This window comes from Dipodomys merriami, unplaced genomic scaffold (genome assembly GCF_024711535.1).
Source record: "Dipodomys merriami isolate MVZ:Mamm:240054 unplaced genomic scaffold, mDipMer1.0.p SCAF_26, whole genome shotgun sequence".
Taxonomy (NCBI): domain Eukaryota; kingdom Metazoa; phylum Chordata; class Mammalia; order Rodentia; family Heteromyidae; genus Dipodomys; species Dipodomys merriami.
Genome location: NW_027204048.1, coordinates 18917738 through 18936952, shown reverse-complemented (window position 1 = coordinate 18936952; position 19215 = coordinate 18917738). Strand labels below are relative to the sequence as shown.

Sequence of the window (19215 nt, the reverse complement as noted above, 5' to 3'; positions counted from 1 at the left end):
TCAACAAGATGCTTGATTCAGAAAGTTATTCAAGTTCTTTAAGAAAATGCATTAGCCAGATTTACATGTTTGATATAGAACAGTCACAAGAATACCACCTGTGAGAAAAACAAAAGTATGGGAATACATGCAGTGTACTTCCATTTATCTAAAACCACTTGTGCATCAATGCATACTATATTTACTGAAATTTTCTGAAATGATACAGAATTAGAAGGATAAAATGAAACTAAGGTAGAAGTAATTTCTTACATTGAGATTTTCTGTGGTGTACATTTTGATTTGTAAAGCTAAGCAATGTAGTTTAGAATTACAGTAGCCACTAAAACACACCGCATTTGTGTCACCCAATGAGCAAATGGGTTTTTTCCTGGTTAATATTGTTTCAGCATTTGTTTTATTTATTATTTGGGATAGGGTCTCATCTGCAGCCCAGTCCTCCTGACTTGGCCTCCACTTGGCTTGCACCAGCACTACACAATGTATTCTTAAACACTGTATTTTAGAACATTTGGGAGGGTGGCCTGGGCTTGAAATCTAGTCGTTTTTAAAAATCCATGTATTGATGCCCATATTGAGTAACTTTAAGAATATTATGTTTAAAAAAGTATGCCGCCTATATAAAAGGAAAAGCTGATTTGAAAGTGGGCAAAAAAAAAAAGCAAATGTAAAGCAAATGGCCTTCCATAGCAAAGCGCACATACACACACACACACACACACACACACACACACACACACACACACACACACACACACACACACACACACACACACACACACACACACACACACACACACACACAGCATTAAAGATGGCCCCCACTGATGGGGAGCTCATCCTTTGTACTTGGAGCTTGAACTGAAGTTTTCACCTTGGTCCGGCTTGCTTGCTTGACTGCTACTCTGCCCCTTGAGCTACACCTCCAGCCTGGCTTTTTTTTTTATTTAATGGTATTTATTTTTTATGTGGTTCCTGGGAGTCAGACCCAGGGTCAAGTATGCTGGGCAAGTACTCTAGCACTCCAGCCCTAGCCTAGCTTTTTACTGGTTATTCTGAGGATAGAATCTCTGGACTTTCCTACCCTAGCTGGCTTCAAACCAAGATCTTCTAAACACCAGCCACAGGAATAGTTCGGATCATAGGCACTGACTTGGCTTAAGTTTATACAGTATCTTAGAGTAAGTATGTAATCAGAAAGTAGTATAGTGTATATGACTAATGTTTGTACCTGTTAAGATGTTGTTGTACAGGGAGAGGAACTACTTGGGTTTAACAGACTGAGAAGATATTGAAGCAGTTAAAAGATTGAAGGACAATCTTTTGTTGATGGGCGCACCCAGCTGGTGGAAGCCATGCTGTTATCGTAGTCCATGTGCCTTCACAAAACTGATACCCACGATATAGTGGGCGTGCTGTGGTGACAGCTGGTGGCTGGAAATGGTGACAGGAAGTTCTATGGTGAGTGTTTCCTGTGCTGGTGAGGATTGGAGACTTGAGCCAGTTAAGTATAGAAACTGGGTTCTAGACAAGTGGGTGTGAAAAATCTCTTCCTAGTCTAAGAGTATTTATGGCCTGGGGTTAGGAGGAAGCATGAGAGGAAATGCAAATGAGTTATTGGGTATGAAGGGTAATAGTGGAAATACAGGAAGAGATTCTTAAATGGGAAGAAGATTGGTGTGTGTATGCAAAATGGTTGAAGGCAGGTACCAGGTTAGTCAAAGGTGAGTGGGATAATTATTGTCATCATAGGACCTTGAGGATGATTCCTTTATTTTTTTTTTAATTTTAGTTGTTGTTTGTAGAGCTCATGTCTTCATCTGTTAGAATACAGTTATACCAACTTTCAGCTTGATTATGTTTTAATATGGGAAAAGTCTTAACTCGAAGGTTCCGTTTTACTGGGACAATCTCACGATAAGTCTGTGTCATCAATTCAGCTTGCCACCTAAACTTGCAGATGTGAGCTCAGTCCTTTCATTGCAGGCTTTGATCCTGGGGAAATGGCGGGAGCTTGGAGTACAGATAACAAGCCACCACCAGGGTAAACCAAAGCTCTGAGCAGGCTTGGGAAGCACACTCTGTGGGAGCAGAGTGCGCAGGGGTAGGATTGCAAAGGTTTCCTGGGAGGAGAATAACAATGAATCAGAGAATCTTGTAGAGCCAGGAAGGATTTCAGTTACCTTTCTCTTTCACAGATAAGGGAAGTTGAAGCTCACAGCAGTGAAGGGGAAACAAGGCCACCAGCCACCCACTCTTCCTAAGTAAATTAGCTCTTGGCAAATGTATTACTTAGGGGAAAGCTCAGCTGCTACAATAAACAATCCTGAAAGCATCGTGGCTCAAAGAGCACCCACCACAGTGCAGCACAGCCGCTCTGGTCCTTGGGGCCAGTCAGGAATACAGGCCCCCACCCAGGCCCTTGATAGCCCAGTTACCTGTCTCCACTGATTCTCACGGATTCTCATTGCACAGACCTTTCCCTGGCTGCAAGCCTATTACAGTGGTCCCTGCTTTCTTCAGTTTCCTTCCTTGAGTTTCAGTGACTTGTATAGTCTTAGAAAATTAAGTGGAAAATTCCAGAAATAAGCAGCTTATCAATTTTTTTTATCTTTAGTATGTACTGGTTGAGTAACTATCTGAAAATACTTGAGAGACCAGAAGTGATAGATTTCAGGGATAGGGTGTGTGTGTGTGTGTGTGTGTGTGTGTGTGTGTGTTAAGGACTTTGGAATATTTGCTTGTGCACAATAAGATATTCTGGGGATGAAATCCAAGTCTAAATATGAAGTTCATTTATTGCATACACATCTCATACACACAGCCTGAAGGGAATTTTGTGCATTATTTTCAGTGTATGTGTATTTAGATTGCAATGTGTCGTGTGAGGTCACGTGTAAAATTTTCCAAACACAGTACTATGTTAGTCCTCAGAATGGTCTTGATTTTGGAGCATTAGAGAGTTCAAATTTTCAACTTAGGAATCCCAGCCTGCATACCATCTGAGGTTTCAGGTATACCAAGAACATGTTGGAGTGTAACACATGTGCGCATGTGCGTGCACGTGCACACACCCACACCCTCACACCGAGTAAACAAGGCAAGGAGAGGAACACATTGGACAGATAGTGATTGTTTCTGCCCCAGAGGTTGCAAACTTGTCTTTCCTGTTAAAGACTTCTGTTGACACCCAAATCCTGAGCAGATCGTGTGGAGGAAGAAGCGTCATTTAGCTCATAACCCACTGCTCAGAACATAGTATCTGCCATTGAGTTCCTGGTAACACATCTCGGGTGGGACTGCAGTTAGGCAGGGGCAGTGCCTTCTGCTGGAATCAAGAAAGAGTAGCGTCTACTCATCCTCTGACTTACATAACTATAACCCCTCTGGACAAATCAAATCTTAAAAAGAAAAGAAAATAGCTATTGTGATTTAGAGACTCACGGGAGTGTCAGATGCCCCCATGAAGAAGATATTGTACACATGAGACACTGGAGCAAGGGGCAGTTGCACCAATGGGTAGGGTTTTGAAGCCAGGCATCAGTGGCTCATGCCTATAATCCTAGCTACTTGAGAAGCTAAGATTGGGAGGATTGCGATTCAAAGCCAACCCGGACACCCATGCAACACTCCAGCTTATATCTGGGTATGGTCTGAAAAAATTCAATTGAAATATTAGTGGCTCATTTCTATCATGCTAGCTACATTGGAGGTTAAGGTCCGGAGGATGGTGGTTTCAAGACAGCCTTGGCAGAAAGTTGAGACTTCATCTTAGCTTTCTCAACTGAAGAAACTGGGTCGTGTGGACCTCTATGGGAAGTGTAAATGGCAGATTTTACACTTGCCCTTGAATAGGCAAAATATGAGATCCTGTCTCAAAAACAACCAGTGCAACAGAAAGAGCTGGAGTTGTGGCTTAGCTGTAGAAGGCCTACCCAGTAAGTCTGTTCTGTCAACAAATAACTTGTACTACACTGTCCATCGAGGCGCCATTGCAAGTCCTTCCAGTGCCCTGTTTTAATGTGAGCCTTATTTCTTAATGTTCCACTCATCAGGTATCATGAGGAGTGGAGATGTTCTGCTTTCAAGAGAAAATTTTCCCTTGATTTAATCCTATAGAGTTAATCCCAACTCAAAAGAATAAAAGGTGATTCTTAAAATCAAGACAAGTGAAAATGCTGAGGGAGTTTGCCTTTACTGTCTCAAAGTGGGATGGGTTGCTACATGTAGTAAATACCCAGAGTAACTTGCTATTATTAAATATGCCACTGCTTCATCAGTCCATTACACTGGTTGGCAAGGAAGAGTATTCATTGCCTCTTCGGTTGTTACAATTGTTCAGTGATGATTTCAGGAAGAATACTGAAGAATAACAAACACTGTCATAGAGCGGAGGCTTAGTGATACTCTTAGACTTCCCTGGAGGGAGGGGGGGATGCATTTTACCTGTATCTGTGAGTGTCACTTAGATGATCAGAAAACACTCCCCCTAATCGTGTCAGCAGTTTCCTGAGAGTTCTCAGCACTCTGTTTAATTTAGGTCCATCTGATTTCAGGCGTGTTTTTTTTAACTGCATGAAAGCTTGTTTGCTTTCAAGTTAAAAAGAAACGGTTGGTCCTAGCTGTCCGTGACGGTGCGGCCGGGGCTCTTTCACTATGGCACTGTTTTATCTCAACCCTGAGGGGACTTGTTAGACTGGTAGAAACAAAAGCTGCTTTGCCTGTGCAATCATTTTGTATCAAGGGGACTTTTTACGCTCTGAATGTGCATGCATGAGTGTGTGTGTGTGTGTGTGTGTGTGTGTGTGTGTGTGTGTGTGTGTACTTGCATGTATGCATGTGGGTATGCTGCGGTTTGATCATAGTGAAGGAGAAACGTGTGCCTAGAGTATGTGCCTCAGCAAAGGAACCAAAAGTAAGCGTATGTTCCCAGCTGTTCATTTTTCTTAAAATTTTTTTTGGGGGGTCCAGTCGTGGGGCCTGAACTCTGGGCCTGGGTGCTGTCCCTCAGCTCTTCAGCTCAAGGCTAGCGCTCTACCACTTGAGCCACAGCACCACTTCCGGCTTTTTTCTTTTTGCTTATGTGGTGCTGAGGAATCGAACCCAGGGCCTCAGGCATGCAAGGCAAGCGCTCTACCACTGAGCCACCTTCCCAGCCCCCATTTTTCTTAAAATTTTTAACTGCAGTTTTTAAATTGTCCAAGGCAACCAAATCCTCATCTAAAAGAATGCTAATTTAGAAATAGTCCAAATTATAAAACCACTTTTATTTTAAAGACAAAATTCAGAGGCAACTCTAGAAACGCAGTGAGTGTGCACAGATACTTGGGAGTTGGGAAGTTTAACAACAGACATAGATGGTCTCACAGAGCAAGGAAGACGTGATCCTTGGAGCCAAGATAGAGAAAGATGAGCTCTTCCCAGCACTTTGTGGGGACGGGAGCATGGTCTACACTAAGTAAGCTCTGCACGCTGCAGTTGCATCTATTATAAACACAGCAGACTGGATCTAGATGACCCCATATTCCCTGCTAGCTTCACTCCATAATGCTTGAGTGGGAGTGGAAAGCTTTTGCCTGTTCAGATCAATCCTACAAAACTCTCAGCTTGCAATTACATTTGTAATCTAGCAAACATTTCTTGTGTCAAGTCACCGTGCCCAGGGCAAGGGATTGCTACACAGAAATGAGATGATACACTTTTTCCTTGTTACAGAGACTTCCTACCAAGGCCCTAAGTGAAACACCGGAACTTGTCTAATCTTTTCAGATTTGCAGGCTTTACAGTTTAATCGTACTCTTTGACTCCTGCCATTTTTGCTGCAGGACATGACTGGCAGTTTGCCTAGAGACTTCTCTACACGGTGTTTGTTTTATTATCTGTGTGACAGTTCAGCTGCAAACAGAGCGCTTAACTTACAAAGGACAACGGGTTTTTAAAAATGAAGTTTTCCTTTCCAGTGTGTGCATGCTAAGACTTAGAGGAAGTCATTTTGTCACCCAGCTTCACATTTCCAAGCACATTTTGATACATGAGTCTATCACACAGCCTGCAACCACCATTTTTCAAGACAGAGGTACCTCGTTGCAGATTTATTTTTACATTTCCCTTGGCAGGGCCACAGTTCCTGAGTTCTTGTTAGAATGAATATAATGACTTTCTGTCACTGGCCTGTTTTTTGTTTCTTTTGGAGGTCTCGCTGTTCCTTGCCTTATTTCCTAGTTGTCCTGGCAACAGCTACCAACTTGAAATGACAGGAAGTGAAAGGTCTTCCTTGTTTATTACGAGGAAGGAAAAGCTGTTACAGAAGATTGTAACCCTGATGTCCACAGGAGGGCAGCATTAGAGGTTGGCCTTTCTCTCTACCCCTCATCCCCAGCACACACGCACATGCACGCGCACACACACGCACGCGCACACACACATGCACACACACATACAGACACACACACTACCCCTCATCCCCAGCACACGCGCGCGCACACACACACACACACACACACACACACACACACAGACACACACACACAGAGACACACACACACAGAGACACACACACACCCTTGCCTGGTTTTCTGAAACACACTCGGCTGTCTTCAAAGGTAGCGTGTATGTTACTGAAGGGGAGATTATCGTATGTGCTTGGTCACTTTACAGGTTACAGGCCAGCACATAGGGAGGTAGTTGTGACCCAGGATCTCTTGAGGCCTGTCTTCAATTAGGGAAGGTATTCCACCCTCCCTTGGGTATTTCTGCCCTTTGGGTATCACTTCGGACAAAAACCCATGCAGCTCTTAGGAAGGCATGACCACAAAGAAAGCTGTCAGGAGAATGGGCAGCAGTTTGGGGAGAGGCCAGGCATTACTCACTCGCCTGGGATAGAGTTGGAAGCAGATGGCTTCTCTAGCCCCCTTTGATCGTGCAGTGAGATTGTTCCGACCTATAGCTGGTCGTGCTGTATTCACTGTACTGGGGCGGGCATATTAAAGGAGTACACCAAAAGGGAAATACTCGCCAAGCAAAAGCAGTTCTATCTAGGTCTCTACTTATTAAACTCAATAGGGAGTATGTATTTAACCCTTGTAAAGTAGTATTACTTGCATGCTTACCTAGGTGTATGTCCGTTTTCACCTTAGCAGTTTTCATTCTTTTCATTTGCCCAACAGAAAAAGTCCTGCTTATTCACCTCAGCAAGATGATGGGCCTCACTTCTTTCTATTGGGAGAATCTGATTTGTCATAATGGGCGGGGTGGGGGGCAGTTCCATCCGTGTGATATGCTTGACTCCTAGCACAGTGAGCCAAAATCTACTTATAAATACATTCACACATTCACATTTACTGTTTGTCACTTACTGTACATTTGCCGGGTGCATACTGTGTGTCTGATCTCCATATTATTTTTGGCCAGAGCAATTTGCAGTTTTCTCTCTACAACAAGGAAGATCTGGGAGTTTCAGCAAAGAGAAATTAAGTAAGTTTCCCTAGAATTACAGATTTGATCGCTGTTCCAAACTGACCCACTGTCCATGATGTCTTAATGGCAGGCAACTGCGACCTACAATCACTGCAAGGCATCAGGCTCTTGTCCTTAAAAGCTGCGATTGTGGTGGCCAGGCTGGACAGGAGTCCTTGGGAAAGCTGTTGCCAGTTCCCAGAACAATAGTGGCCCCTTTGATCCAGTATTGTTAGGATAACGTTAGCCTTTCGTATGCTTCCACCGAGTGGATTTTTAGATCCTCACTACCTGGAATGACTGACCGTCTTTAGAAAAGGATACCATTTGAAGTACCCTGAAGAAGATTTCAAAGTCTTATCTAAATGTTGGCATCACTTATTTAAAAACGACAGCTGAAAATACTGGCTCTGTTCATGTGTCTTCCTGCATTTTATTTCAGTTCCTCACTCATTGATGTCACCCAGCCTAGTTAAGTAGATCCACTGTGGACGCTGAGACAGGGAAATGGAAACTTGACCTTACCATCACATGAGGTTGTTTGCATCAATGGATGTACCTCAGGAAGCACTTAGAGCAGATGTGCAAAACATGAGGTCTTACACAGGAATTACAAGATACAGACACATTCCTCGGGTGAGGGAGCGTTCTCTAAAGCTGCTTCACCTGATTCATGTCATCTAGTCGCTGCTGTGGGTGGGTGCCTGCAGCTGTCATGGTCTTCTTGGAATACTTACTGTTTTCCCAACGGACTTCCAAATATCATCCCCTTCTTAACCTAGCTTCTGTCAAAATTAAGGATTTTTGTGGATGATCTCTTCCTGGCCTTGCTAATCTTAGAGACAAATGTTTTTGAAAATGGTATAACCAAAACTAGATATATAACTGTCAAATGTCAAACAGCAATCAAGATGTCCTTCCTTTTTTATTTTTTAAATTTTGTTCATTCATTCGTTCATTCAGAGATAGGGTCTCACTAGGCAGCCCAAGTTGGTCTCCACCTTGCTGTACAGACCAAGGTAGCCTCAAAGTCATGCGTCGGCCTCTTAAATCTGGAGATGATAGGTGTTTACCAACATGTCCAGTGTCAGAATGCCATCTTATTAATTACTTACCAGTCCTACTTTCTTCTTACTAATCTCTTTTCCTTAATAAAATATTTAGAAGCAAAGCAGGGGTAAAAGGCTCTGGTTTTCCATACGGTACATGTCAGCTCTACATCCTGAGTCATTCCTAGCAATGAGCTTATCTTCTGCTTGGCTGTCTTGCCTTTTAAGTTGTTAAATGTTGGTGTGAGTGGAAGGGACAGTTGGAAGGTTCAGAAGCTCAACTTACAGTTGAATGACACGTTCAGACTTAAAGAAAACATAGAAAATATATAATATGGCATAGCTGTTAATCAGTCAGAAAAACTTACCAGCCAACTAAAATCGATATGACTCATAAAGTAAGGTTCACAGTTTGCTGCACAGATTCATCTTCAGGTTGAAGTGTTTCTGCTTCACGCTGCGTAGTTTGGACATCTGGGATGCTTCTTTTCCTTTATATGGTCCATTTAAATAACGAACCAGTACTAAGCACTGGTTGCTCAAGATTTTAACCTTACCTACTTGAAAGGCTGAGATGTGAGAATGTCCGTTTGGAGCCACTATGGACAGACAAATTCAAGAAACTCTTGTCTCCAAATAAACCAGCAAAAACAAAAACCAGAAGTGGAGACAAGGCTCAGCTGGCAAATCCCCAGCCCTGAGTGAAAATTCCAGGCACAAAGGACCTGAGTTTAAGTCTCTGAACTGCGGAAGGCGGGCAGGGGAGGCCAGTCTCACCCCTGTAGTAGAAATAACCTAACTTTCTAGCACCTGACTTGTAACTGCTAAGTTTTCACACCGAATCTATGTTATCTGTACGCCTTAAGGGTTACTTTACCTCCAACTGTACTCTTCCATGGCTGTAAACGTGTGGCTCCTCACTGAGTCTTCATAGCGCCGAAGGTTGCGCATCACTTTCTGATTTGTGAAGAATGAATCCAGGGTATGGGACATGGTGAGCAAGTGCCCCACCTCGGAGCCCTACCCAGCCTTTTGCCGACCTTTTCCTTGATGATTTCCCATGCACATCCTGGTGTCTGCTCATGTGCTCTCTCTGGATCTTCCCTTAAGTCTTCCTACATTTCTTGTTTTCTTCTGATACCTGAGTGAACCCACACCCTTCACTTCCCACCAGTTCTCTTCTACTGCTAGAAGGAATTGATCTGTGCAGTCTGGATGTTCTATTAGTTATACTTCAAAGGACTTAGTTATGTTGTATTGACCTCTGTTCTTCAGTAGCTGTTAGCTTCTGAAAGAGATTTTTTAATGCCTTTTAATAGGCAGATCTAATAGAATATTGATAATATTTTTAGTGTTTGTCTGACTGCAACTTTACCAACAAAGTGACATTGCAGATTTTTTGTTGTTATTGTTGTTTTGTCAGTCATGGGGCTTGAACTCTGTGCCTGGGTGCTGTCCCTCAGCTCTTCAGCTCAAGGCAAGCGCGCTACCACTTGAGCTACAGCGCCACTTCTGGTTTTCTGGTGGTTTATTGGAGATAGGAGTCTCACGGTCTTTCCTGCCTAGGCTGGCTTTGTACCGTGACCCTCAGATCTCAGCCTCCTGAGTAGCTAGGATTACAGGCGTGAGTCACCAGCGCCCAGCTTGACATTGCAGATTTTTTAAAAATTCTGAACATTGAAAAGCTTTTCCTCCCCTCCTGATAAAGACTAAAAGGGAGGGAAAAACTTGTCCCTGGGACAGAATATTTAACTCTGAAACCTAACACGACCATCAGTTCTCAAGAAGTTGTTCATGGGTGCAGTTAGTGCTCCAAGCACTTAGCCTGTCTTAACTTCTGTAAAACCCTTCTTACCTTCTATACTGATTTCTATTATGTTGACATTATACAGAATGCCAAAGTTTAATAAAAATAAGAAAGAAATAATTCATTTTTTTCTCAAAGCGTGTTAAGCAAAGCATAATTGGCCACTTTATAGTTTTCAGAGAACTGTTTCTGTTGAGGTAGTCCAAATATATTTGGTGGACTACTAATGAGACAAGTTGAAGAGACTGATTTTGCTTGAACTCAGAGCCTCAAGCGCTTGCTCATAGCTGGCCGTCTCCCATCAGACCACGCCTCTGACTCAAAGAGACAGATGTGTTCAGCAGTCAGTGCACAGAGCATGTGTCATCTGAAGGTTCCAGGCTGTGCGGTATCCTGTCAGTGTCAGACTCCTCAGAGATAAAGGAAATTACTGAAACCTGAAGGTAACACTTGTCACAGAATTTTGGCCAGGAGTTTACCCCAGAATTCCATAAACTACCATGCAGTAGATACAGTGCCAAAGCTGCGGGGCTTGCAATTCCCATGTTTGCTCCCTGCCTACCCTTCGCTTTTTTGGCCAATCATCAGGAGAAATGTGGCAGGAGGGGCGGGAAGCAAAGACCATACAGATCCACCCAGAGACCATTACTCGTCTCTCATAAGCTAAAAATATTTGAAGAGATATATCTTAAAGCAGCTCCAAAGGAGCATGAAAAGTATGATTTCAACTTCAAATGAGGACTATTTCATAATAGTCCTGTTGGTTTGAAATGCCAGATGTATAGTTTTAAAGCATCTGGAAAGGCATTTTTACATGTGTAGAATATCTGAATAAATAAATTGCTCAGGCAGCAGACACCAAGCACATGAATTAAAACATTAACTTTCTTTCTTGTTTCATCCTGTAAGCCATGGAAACAAAGAAAGCAGAAGCTATTTTTCCTTAAAAATAAATGTATGTGCATCTGTGTTGTGTGTATGTATATACATGTGTGTGTATATGTGGCCAGACATGTTTAGCTCTTTAGGAGGCTAAGATGCATTTCTATCTAGAAACCTTACATCTGGAGGCCGTAGGCAAATCCATTCTGTTTCTCTGCTTCTCTAAACATCCTGGACAGGTAGACTACGTTGACACATATGCAGAAACTATAGTATGAAAATCATCCGGAATTGGCTTTGAGCCTAAAGAGCATGCCGAATTTGATCTCCATTGTGCATGCAACAATTTGCAAAACCTAAGAAAATGTCTGAGGAGATGATGTGTGTCTGTCTCAGCGCAGTGTCCTTACCGTTTCTGTTCCTGTTTGATTTGCGTGGCAGAGGTGGGCTGGCTAAGGCACTGTCTTTAGTCATTTCTCACTGTGGCCACTGCATTTACCCCGTGTCTGCTGTTTTCTTGGTTTGCTCTAGGAGTGTGTCTTAAGCATTTTTAGAGATGTTGCAGCTACTCCCTTGAAGCATTATGTGAAATTGACAGAGACCTGGATGATTTTCTAGTGTCTCATCAATCACGTGTGTCAAGATCTGAAATTATATGCAGCTCCAGATAATGGAAAGATATCACTGGCTTTACCACTTGGATGGTGATGGAGGTTAGCAAATCACTTACCAAGAGGGTCTTGCATAGCAATTTTGCCACCAGTGTCTAGGGCCTTTGAAAACTATTCTCAGATTATATATGGCATTGTCTCAATGCATAGACTGTCTCATTCTGTCCTCAAAGAGCCTGGAAGGGAAACTGAGGCTCAGCCACCTGCCCCTGGTCACAGAGAGTCCCATTTCAAAGGGAGGTCCCCGCTCACAAGTCCTTCACCAGGCTGCCCTATGCATGAGCACCCTCTCCTTGCCTGACCATTTGCAGCACACTTTGAAAGAGCAGATTCCTCTGAGCTCCTCTCCCTGCCTCTCCCTAGCCTCCCCTTTTCCTGCCCCCACACAGGAGTTTGGCATTGAGTATGCTTTGAAATCTAGTGCGGACATCAGATACGACATGTAACAGTGTGATCTTGCTGGAGATAGGAAGACACACAGCAAGCTTTTCCCTAAAAAGTCAAGGGAGGAAAGAAGCAGGCAAAAAACTGGGCTGGAAAATTATTTTCATAAAGCTTTGGCGTAAGTTGTTGTCGAGTAAACATAAGTAAATGAAGTAAATACTTGAGAGAATTTGTTTCTAGTTCCTTGTTAGGGATTTGAATTTTTTTAAATTTTTTGATGTTTGCTAAATTGAGAATGATAATAAATTTTGATAAAAGGTTCCCAATGTCATGGGTCATTACATAAAGTAACAAATAAGTTAGTTCATCCCAGTCTTAATAATGATCTCTTATAAGCTAATTTAAAAGATGGTTTTGAATGAGTTGTTTCTGAGAAGATTTTTGTTGTTGTTGCTATTGGAAGTGAATTACGGTGTTTAAATTCCCAAAACATAAAAGCCCTGTATTCTAATGATCTCCTTTTCTGGTCAAGTTTCTAAACAAATGGTGTTGAGAAAAATGGGGGTTTGGCCAGGTACCTATGGCTCACATCTGTAATCGTAGCTAGTCAGGATGCTAAGACGTAAGGACCACAGTCAGAAGCCGTCCCAAGCAGGAAAGCTCATGAGACTCATCTCCAATACACTACCAAAAGAAAAAGTGGAGCTGTGGCTCAAGTGCTAGAATACTAGCCTTGGGGGGGGGGGGGTCTGAACCAGCACCTAGGCTCTGAGTTCAAACTCAGCACCGAGAGAGAGAGAGAGAGAGAGAGAGAGAGAGAGAGAGAGAGAGAGAGAGAGACGCAAAGGAGCCCTGTGTATGAGCTAGTTAGTAGGCATTACAATATATGTGGTTGGCAGATGGCCTATCCTATAGCGCTGAAGATCTGAGCTTCACAGTATTATGAATCATCGTGAAGTGTTTTCCTCTTGTGCTGAGCGATCCGTATCCCAGACACACTCACGGATTCATTCCTTTACTCACTCTTGTAGTACACTACATGTCCCTGGTCTCCCTTTGTAACAGAAAGCTTGAGCCACTGACAGCTTCTGGTATCGGTGAGTGAGGCTGTGGTGCACTCAGACCCTGTGCCTCTTAGATACTGCATTACACCTCTCCATCCAGGACAGCTACATTCAAGTTTTTCTGGGTTCCTCCATTCTTCTGCCTGTGTTCAGCCCGCTGCTGGTGAGGTGATTCTGCATTTAAGGCCTCATTTGGGTTCACGGGGGAATATGATGCGAGGTGGTGTGTCAAGATAGTAACAGGGACAAAAAAATACCAAGAGAGGCATGCAGGTGGCTGTATCAGGTAAAAGAATTAAGGATCTCAGACTCAATTCATTCTTTAAGAAAACGAGTGAGCTTTGTGAAGAGCATACACTTACTATAAGCAAAATAATGAAAAGTTGCAAAAGGCTTTGAAACTGATGTTCAGATCCGTTTCAGTGTTTACTGCTGACTTTTAACAAACAGAATCACCAACTTGGCAGGAAGACACAAGGAAATGAGCAAAATCAAGTTCCATTGCCCTAGAGCTGCAAATGTACAGATATAAACCATAGTTCTGGTAGGCTGTTGGGCATATATATGTGTGTATATGCATATATATATGCCATTGTTTAATACATATTAAATATATCATGTATATATTAAACAACTGTAGTTTCTTTTTTAATTTTGTGGTTGTACAAAGGAGATGCACTTACCAAAGCAGTCTGTGAATGCAGTGCTTCCCGATTACCCCTCCAGCCCCTCCGTCCCTGTCCTTCATTCTGTTGTATGACTGCATTCTCCTCCCTTCCTCGCTTCATTCGCCTCCCCCTCTCCCCGGGGCCCCACACCCCCTCTTGCATGGACCTGTTTCTTGGTGCTGATTTTGATGGGCTTTGACCTAGTCTTTCTAAAAGATGAGACTACTTTAGCTCTCGAGTCTTTTCATTGCAGAAATTTGGACTAGACTATAGCATGAGGAGTCCTGAGCTCTGTCAGCTGGATCTGGCCTTTTCCTTCATCTAAGGGGACTTGGCCCCTGGAGCCCTCCATCATTTCATCCAGTTGTTTTATTGGATCCACAGCGCTTCCAAAAGGAGTCCTTCCACCCCTGCATCCCAGCAGGGCACGCCGGCCCTCAGAGGCCGGGCGCGGCTTCTCGGCTTCTGTATGTCATTAGCACGTTCGTGCACCTGTTCCAGATGAGAAGCACGGGGACCCCTTCACAGGATTATGGTTTTAAATTTTCTTTCTCATCGTCTCCCTTTCGTCCCACAAGATTCAACTCAGACCTGCCTTTCTGTTTAAGCCTTCTCTGCCCTTTTCCTGTGCCCCAGCCTCTTCTGTTCGTGACGCTGTGGGTCCACTCTGGGCCTGAGTTGTGCCTGGTGTGGCTGTTTCACTCATTCTGCAGTAGGGCTTTTGTCGCCAGGGTAAGCGTGCTCAGCATCACCCAGTGTCACACACATCGCGTGAGGGTGAAGTCCACCTGGCCTGGAGGGATTAGGAAGGAGGATGGCATTGTGCAGTGAAAGGTGCAGTCTCACGTGTGTGCCGGTGGCAGTATTGGATGCTCTTCTCTAGGGAAGAGGCTCGGGTTGCAGACGTTTACTGGGGTCAATACCGGACTGGAACCTGGAACTTTATCCAAGCATGGGTTATCAGGAGATCACATTACCAAGCAGTGCTTCTTGGAGATTCGACTGCTTGAAAAGTGGTTTGAATAAATCTTTCAGTTTTGTCTAAAGATGTCTCTGAGAATTGAGTTGGGATGTGAGGAGTGCGAGGGGTAAGAACCTCGCTCAGTGCTCTCTGACGACCCTGAGGACAGCCATCATCTTACACTGTCCTGTGGGCGCGTCCTGGGGCCGGGGCTGAGTGAACGCTTCACATTCAGGCTTCCCACCCATGGCACAGGTGACTCACCTGTCCGTGGGGACTGGGCAAGTCTGACACTTCGGTAGCCACGTGGACTGAAAGAAGTGATCCCAGTGTGCTCAGATCCGGGTGGTTGTGGGCGCGCGGCTCTGAGCCCCTGGGGCTTCTGTGTTTGAGGGGTGGAGACCAGTCAGACCTTCTCTTGCAGCCCCTCCCATCCCTTCTGTCCTCCACCCTAGCTTTCTCACCTGTACCAGCGCCGTCCTTCGCTGAGCTCAGGAGAAATGGTAGGTTGGTGACCCAAAGTCCAACACCACCTTCAGCCCCACATACGCCAGGTCGTCCTGCGTGCTGCGCAAAGCTCCTGAGGCTCTTGATCCTCTTGCAAATTCTTCATGAAAGGAAAGTTTTTCATTCTGAGTTGCTAGCAAAGGTCCTGGGGTTGACTGGCTCAGTAAGATGCGTCACCACAGTGAACACCAGGAAAGGGGGAAGCTCCTTCTGATAGGGGGCCGAGTCAGCTCAGCCCTGAACCCTGCAGGCCGCTCAACACTGGGGCTTAGACTGCTGAGCCACCCCTGAGCCGAGTTAGGCGCTGTGTCAGGCAGGCTGTTGCTGGGCCTGAGAAAGAAGCTTGCAGATAGATTGTTATCCTAACAGTGTTTGCACACTCACAGCTCTTAAGTTCTCAGGAGATTCCTGCCTTTACTTGTGACCCAGTGTTGATGCTGGTTCAGAGAGACTGTGAAAGGAGTTGAAGAAGCTGGCATTATCTGATTAAGGAGTATCCTCCATTAACACCTTCACTTACCACAAACAAACTGGCTGATTTCCTCAAGAATCCCTTGAGGGTTTCTGTTTGCAGAGTAGGCTTGAAATGCAGCCTCAGCTGGCAACACGTCCATATAAATGCTGGAGGTTAGAAAGACTAAGCTGTCTTCCAGGAAGTTACCATGTATTTCTCCACAGTTATGTCTGAAACTTACGTGAAGCATGGAACTAGTGTGCACTGATAAACAGATGCTTATCTTTTCCCATGTGCTAGTTTATTAATGGACACACACACACACACACACACACACACACAGGTGTGTATTCTAGTAGTGATTGGGCAAAGAATTAGGACTTTGTTTTGGATGTTCAAAGCGCAGCTAATCATGACAGCCCAAATTAATGTATGTTAGGAAATGAAAGTGAAAATGAAAAATGAGGCTTGGTATTTAGTGTTTAGTTTATGCATTAAGTACTTGATCATGAATCAAAAATTGGGGGGAAATTTATGACTATGCGCCAGATACAACATGATTGTCTAGACTGCATTGTTTTTTCCTTTCAGCCTTCAAAATTAATTCAGGAGATGTTTTTATTATTATTCTCTTCTGCTTGTCAGTCTGAGAGTTTGTATAACGAAAAGAGCCAAATGTGTGTCATGAATTATTTTCATATAAATTCTGGTAATCCCAACTCAAAGCCGTAAAAATTGGGAAGCTTACAGAAGAGTCAGGCTCAGAAAAAAAGCACAGTTCACAGACCGAGTCATCAATCATGTGATTCACTTTTTGTTTTTCTGATTTTTTTCTTCCAGAATCGAATGGAGGAAAGCAAAGCACTCTTTAGAACAATTATCACATATCCCTGGTTCCAGAACTCCTCAGTTATTCTGTTCTTAAACAAGAAGGATCTTCTAGAGGAGAAAATTATGTATTCCCACCTAGTTGACTACTTCCCAGAATACGATGGTAAGTGGGCCGCAGGGCCAGCGGGCCAACGCTGCTGGCAGAGCCTGCAGTACAGTTAAGGGAGTACTAGTTCCTGTTTGTCCTGCTTGTAACGACATAAAACATCTTCTGGTAGTGGTGGTGGAGGTCGTCGTGGGGCTTGAACTCTGGGCCTGGGCGCTGTCCCTCAGCTCTTCAGCTCAAGGCAAGCGCTCTACCACTTGAGCCACAGCGCCACTTCCAGTTTTCTGCTGGTTCATTGGAGATAAGAGTCTCATGGACTTTCCTGCCCAGGCTGGCTCTGAACCTTGATCCTCATATCTCAGCCTCCTGAGTAGCTGGGATTACAGGCATGAGCCACCGACACCCAGCTAAACAACTTATTTTCTAATGCAAAACATAGCCATCGTAGTCACTCGGTTTTTTTAGGCCTTTAGACCAAGTTCGTGAGTGTGTTTGATATCCTGTGTTACCCATGTAAAAGCATGATGCTTCACGCACAGTGAATTTTCAGGAAGCACTTTCTGGACTTCATGGTCCAAGGAAGTCCCTCCATCCTTCCAGTAGTCACTGTCACTCGGGCTCTTGGAAGCACTTGGAATCTGCAGTATACACTTCAGTCCTCCATGGCTTGGTTTTATTTGATTCACCCTTAGAAACTGATGCTGCCTTCCCAGCTATGCTGGGAAATTCTGAACAACTGGACACCCAGTTCTGAGAAGTGCTCAGTAGCTGACTAATAAAATGCATCCACATCAAACCTCCCCAGGGAAGATGAGTCTTAGCCACTGCCCTGTGTGTTTTGAGTCTAGCTTAAGAGAGGCAAAGCTTGGCCTGATACCTGGTTTTATAAATAAAGTTTTATTGAGACACAACCATACCCATTCCTATGGCTGCTTTCATACTACAGCAGCAGAAGTAGATAGTTGTGCCATTTACAGTCTCTGGCCATTTACAGACAGTTTGCCAACTCAAGTTGGGATAGCAATAAAGAACATGCACTTTGATATAACTCTACTTAGTATCCTCCAGAGTATGAAAAGGATTGGAGTCATACCTAACACAAGCAGCCAAATCTCCAAGTACTTGTTACACCTGCTGTAAACTCTCATTGTGTCATTATAACATAACATCATTTTTGTTAAGTGCCAGCAAGAAAAGTGGTTCGGTTGGTTGGTTGATAGAAGGACTTGAATTCAGGGACCCGTGCTTGCTTCTGGGCAAATGCTTTACCACTTGAGCCACACCCCAGCCCTTTGCTTTTAGTTGTCAGATGGGTTATTTTGTTCAGGCCTGCTCCTCTCTCATAGCTGATATTACAGGTATATACTACCATGTCTAGCTATTGGTTTAGAGAGGGGGCTCACTGACTTTGTGTGCAGGTTGGCTTTAGCTGTCTAAGAACATACAGACAGGTGGCAGGTGGGAGCAGCTTTCTGTGCCTTGGAAGTGAAATTAAATATGAGCTGGCATTCCCATCTACCGAAAATCCACAGAGGGCGCAGCTGACGCGGAGGGTGAATTCGGCGTGTCTGAGACAGTTCCTAGGTCGTAAGAGGTAGTACCCTCTTTGGTTCACAGTGTACTTACAGACTCTCTCGGGGAGTCCATTTTTCATGCTTTGCTATTCTTCTGAAAAACAGAATACCTTAGAAAGAACAGAAGAATTCCTTAAATACTGATTGCTTCCGATTGGTCACTCGCCACCGGAAGGGGGTCATGAGAGCCTGAGCCTGTCCCTCCGTGCTCTGGAAGCGTGGAGGGCTGAGCTGCAGCCGCCGCCGTGGCCTTTCCCCGCATCTCTGCCTGAGGGGCCCCGGCGCACACTTAGATGCCCTGGCCCCACACCCCCCGGAGCACACGTGTCATTTTTCTCAGAAATGACTGAGAACCAGCAGACTGAAGATGGCCACGCAGTGCCAGCCTGTGGGCCTGCGTCCTCTCCTGCCTCCAGCAGGCCTGCCAAGGACAGATAGCGCTGCCCACCCACGCTGCTGAAGACCCGCGGCCCCTCGGCCACAGCCGGCAGCCACACCCTGTGGTGCGCACTGTTCCGCAGTGAGACTGATTTTTCAGTGATGCGTGTTTGTGGAACCGCTGGTGTCGGTCTTCAGCGTCTTTCCAGTCTCCATACAGACCTCTTGTGGCCAGGCCAGGCCCCAGATTCCCCAGCCTTCCAGGATCCACCCGCTGCAGATGGTTGAAATGTGAAGCAGTTTTTAACCGTGAGACACCCAACCGTTTACGCACTGTGCCATAGAAAACTTGGGCAGAGGCGAAGAAAAGACATTGGCTTTGTTTTTCTCCAAGCAGAGGCAGCTGCCATTTCACGAGTCTTAA

The 19215-nt window shown here is 44.5% G+C and overlaps 1 protein-coding gene across 1 annotated transcript in view; it reads left to right on the top strand.

The window, feature by feature from the left end:
• Nucleotides 1-19215, top strand: part of LOC138837019 (guanine nucleotide-binding protein G(q) subunit alpha) — a 244541-nt gene that overhangs the window by 217048 nt on the left and 8278 nt on the right. Inside the window, exon 6 of the mRNA XM_070035791.1 lies at nt 16743-16896. Coding sequence (XP_069891892.1) covers nt 16743-16896 — 154 coding nt within the window. The remainder of the gene's footprint in view (nt 1-16742; nt 16897-19215) is intronic.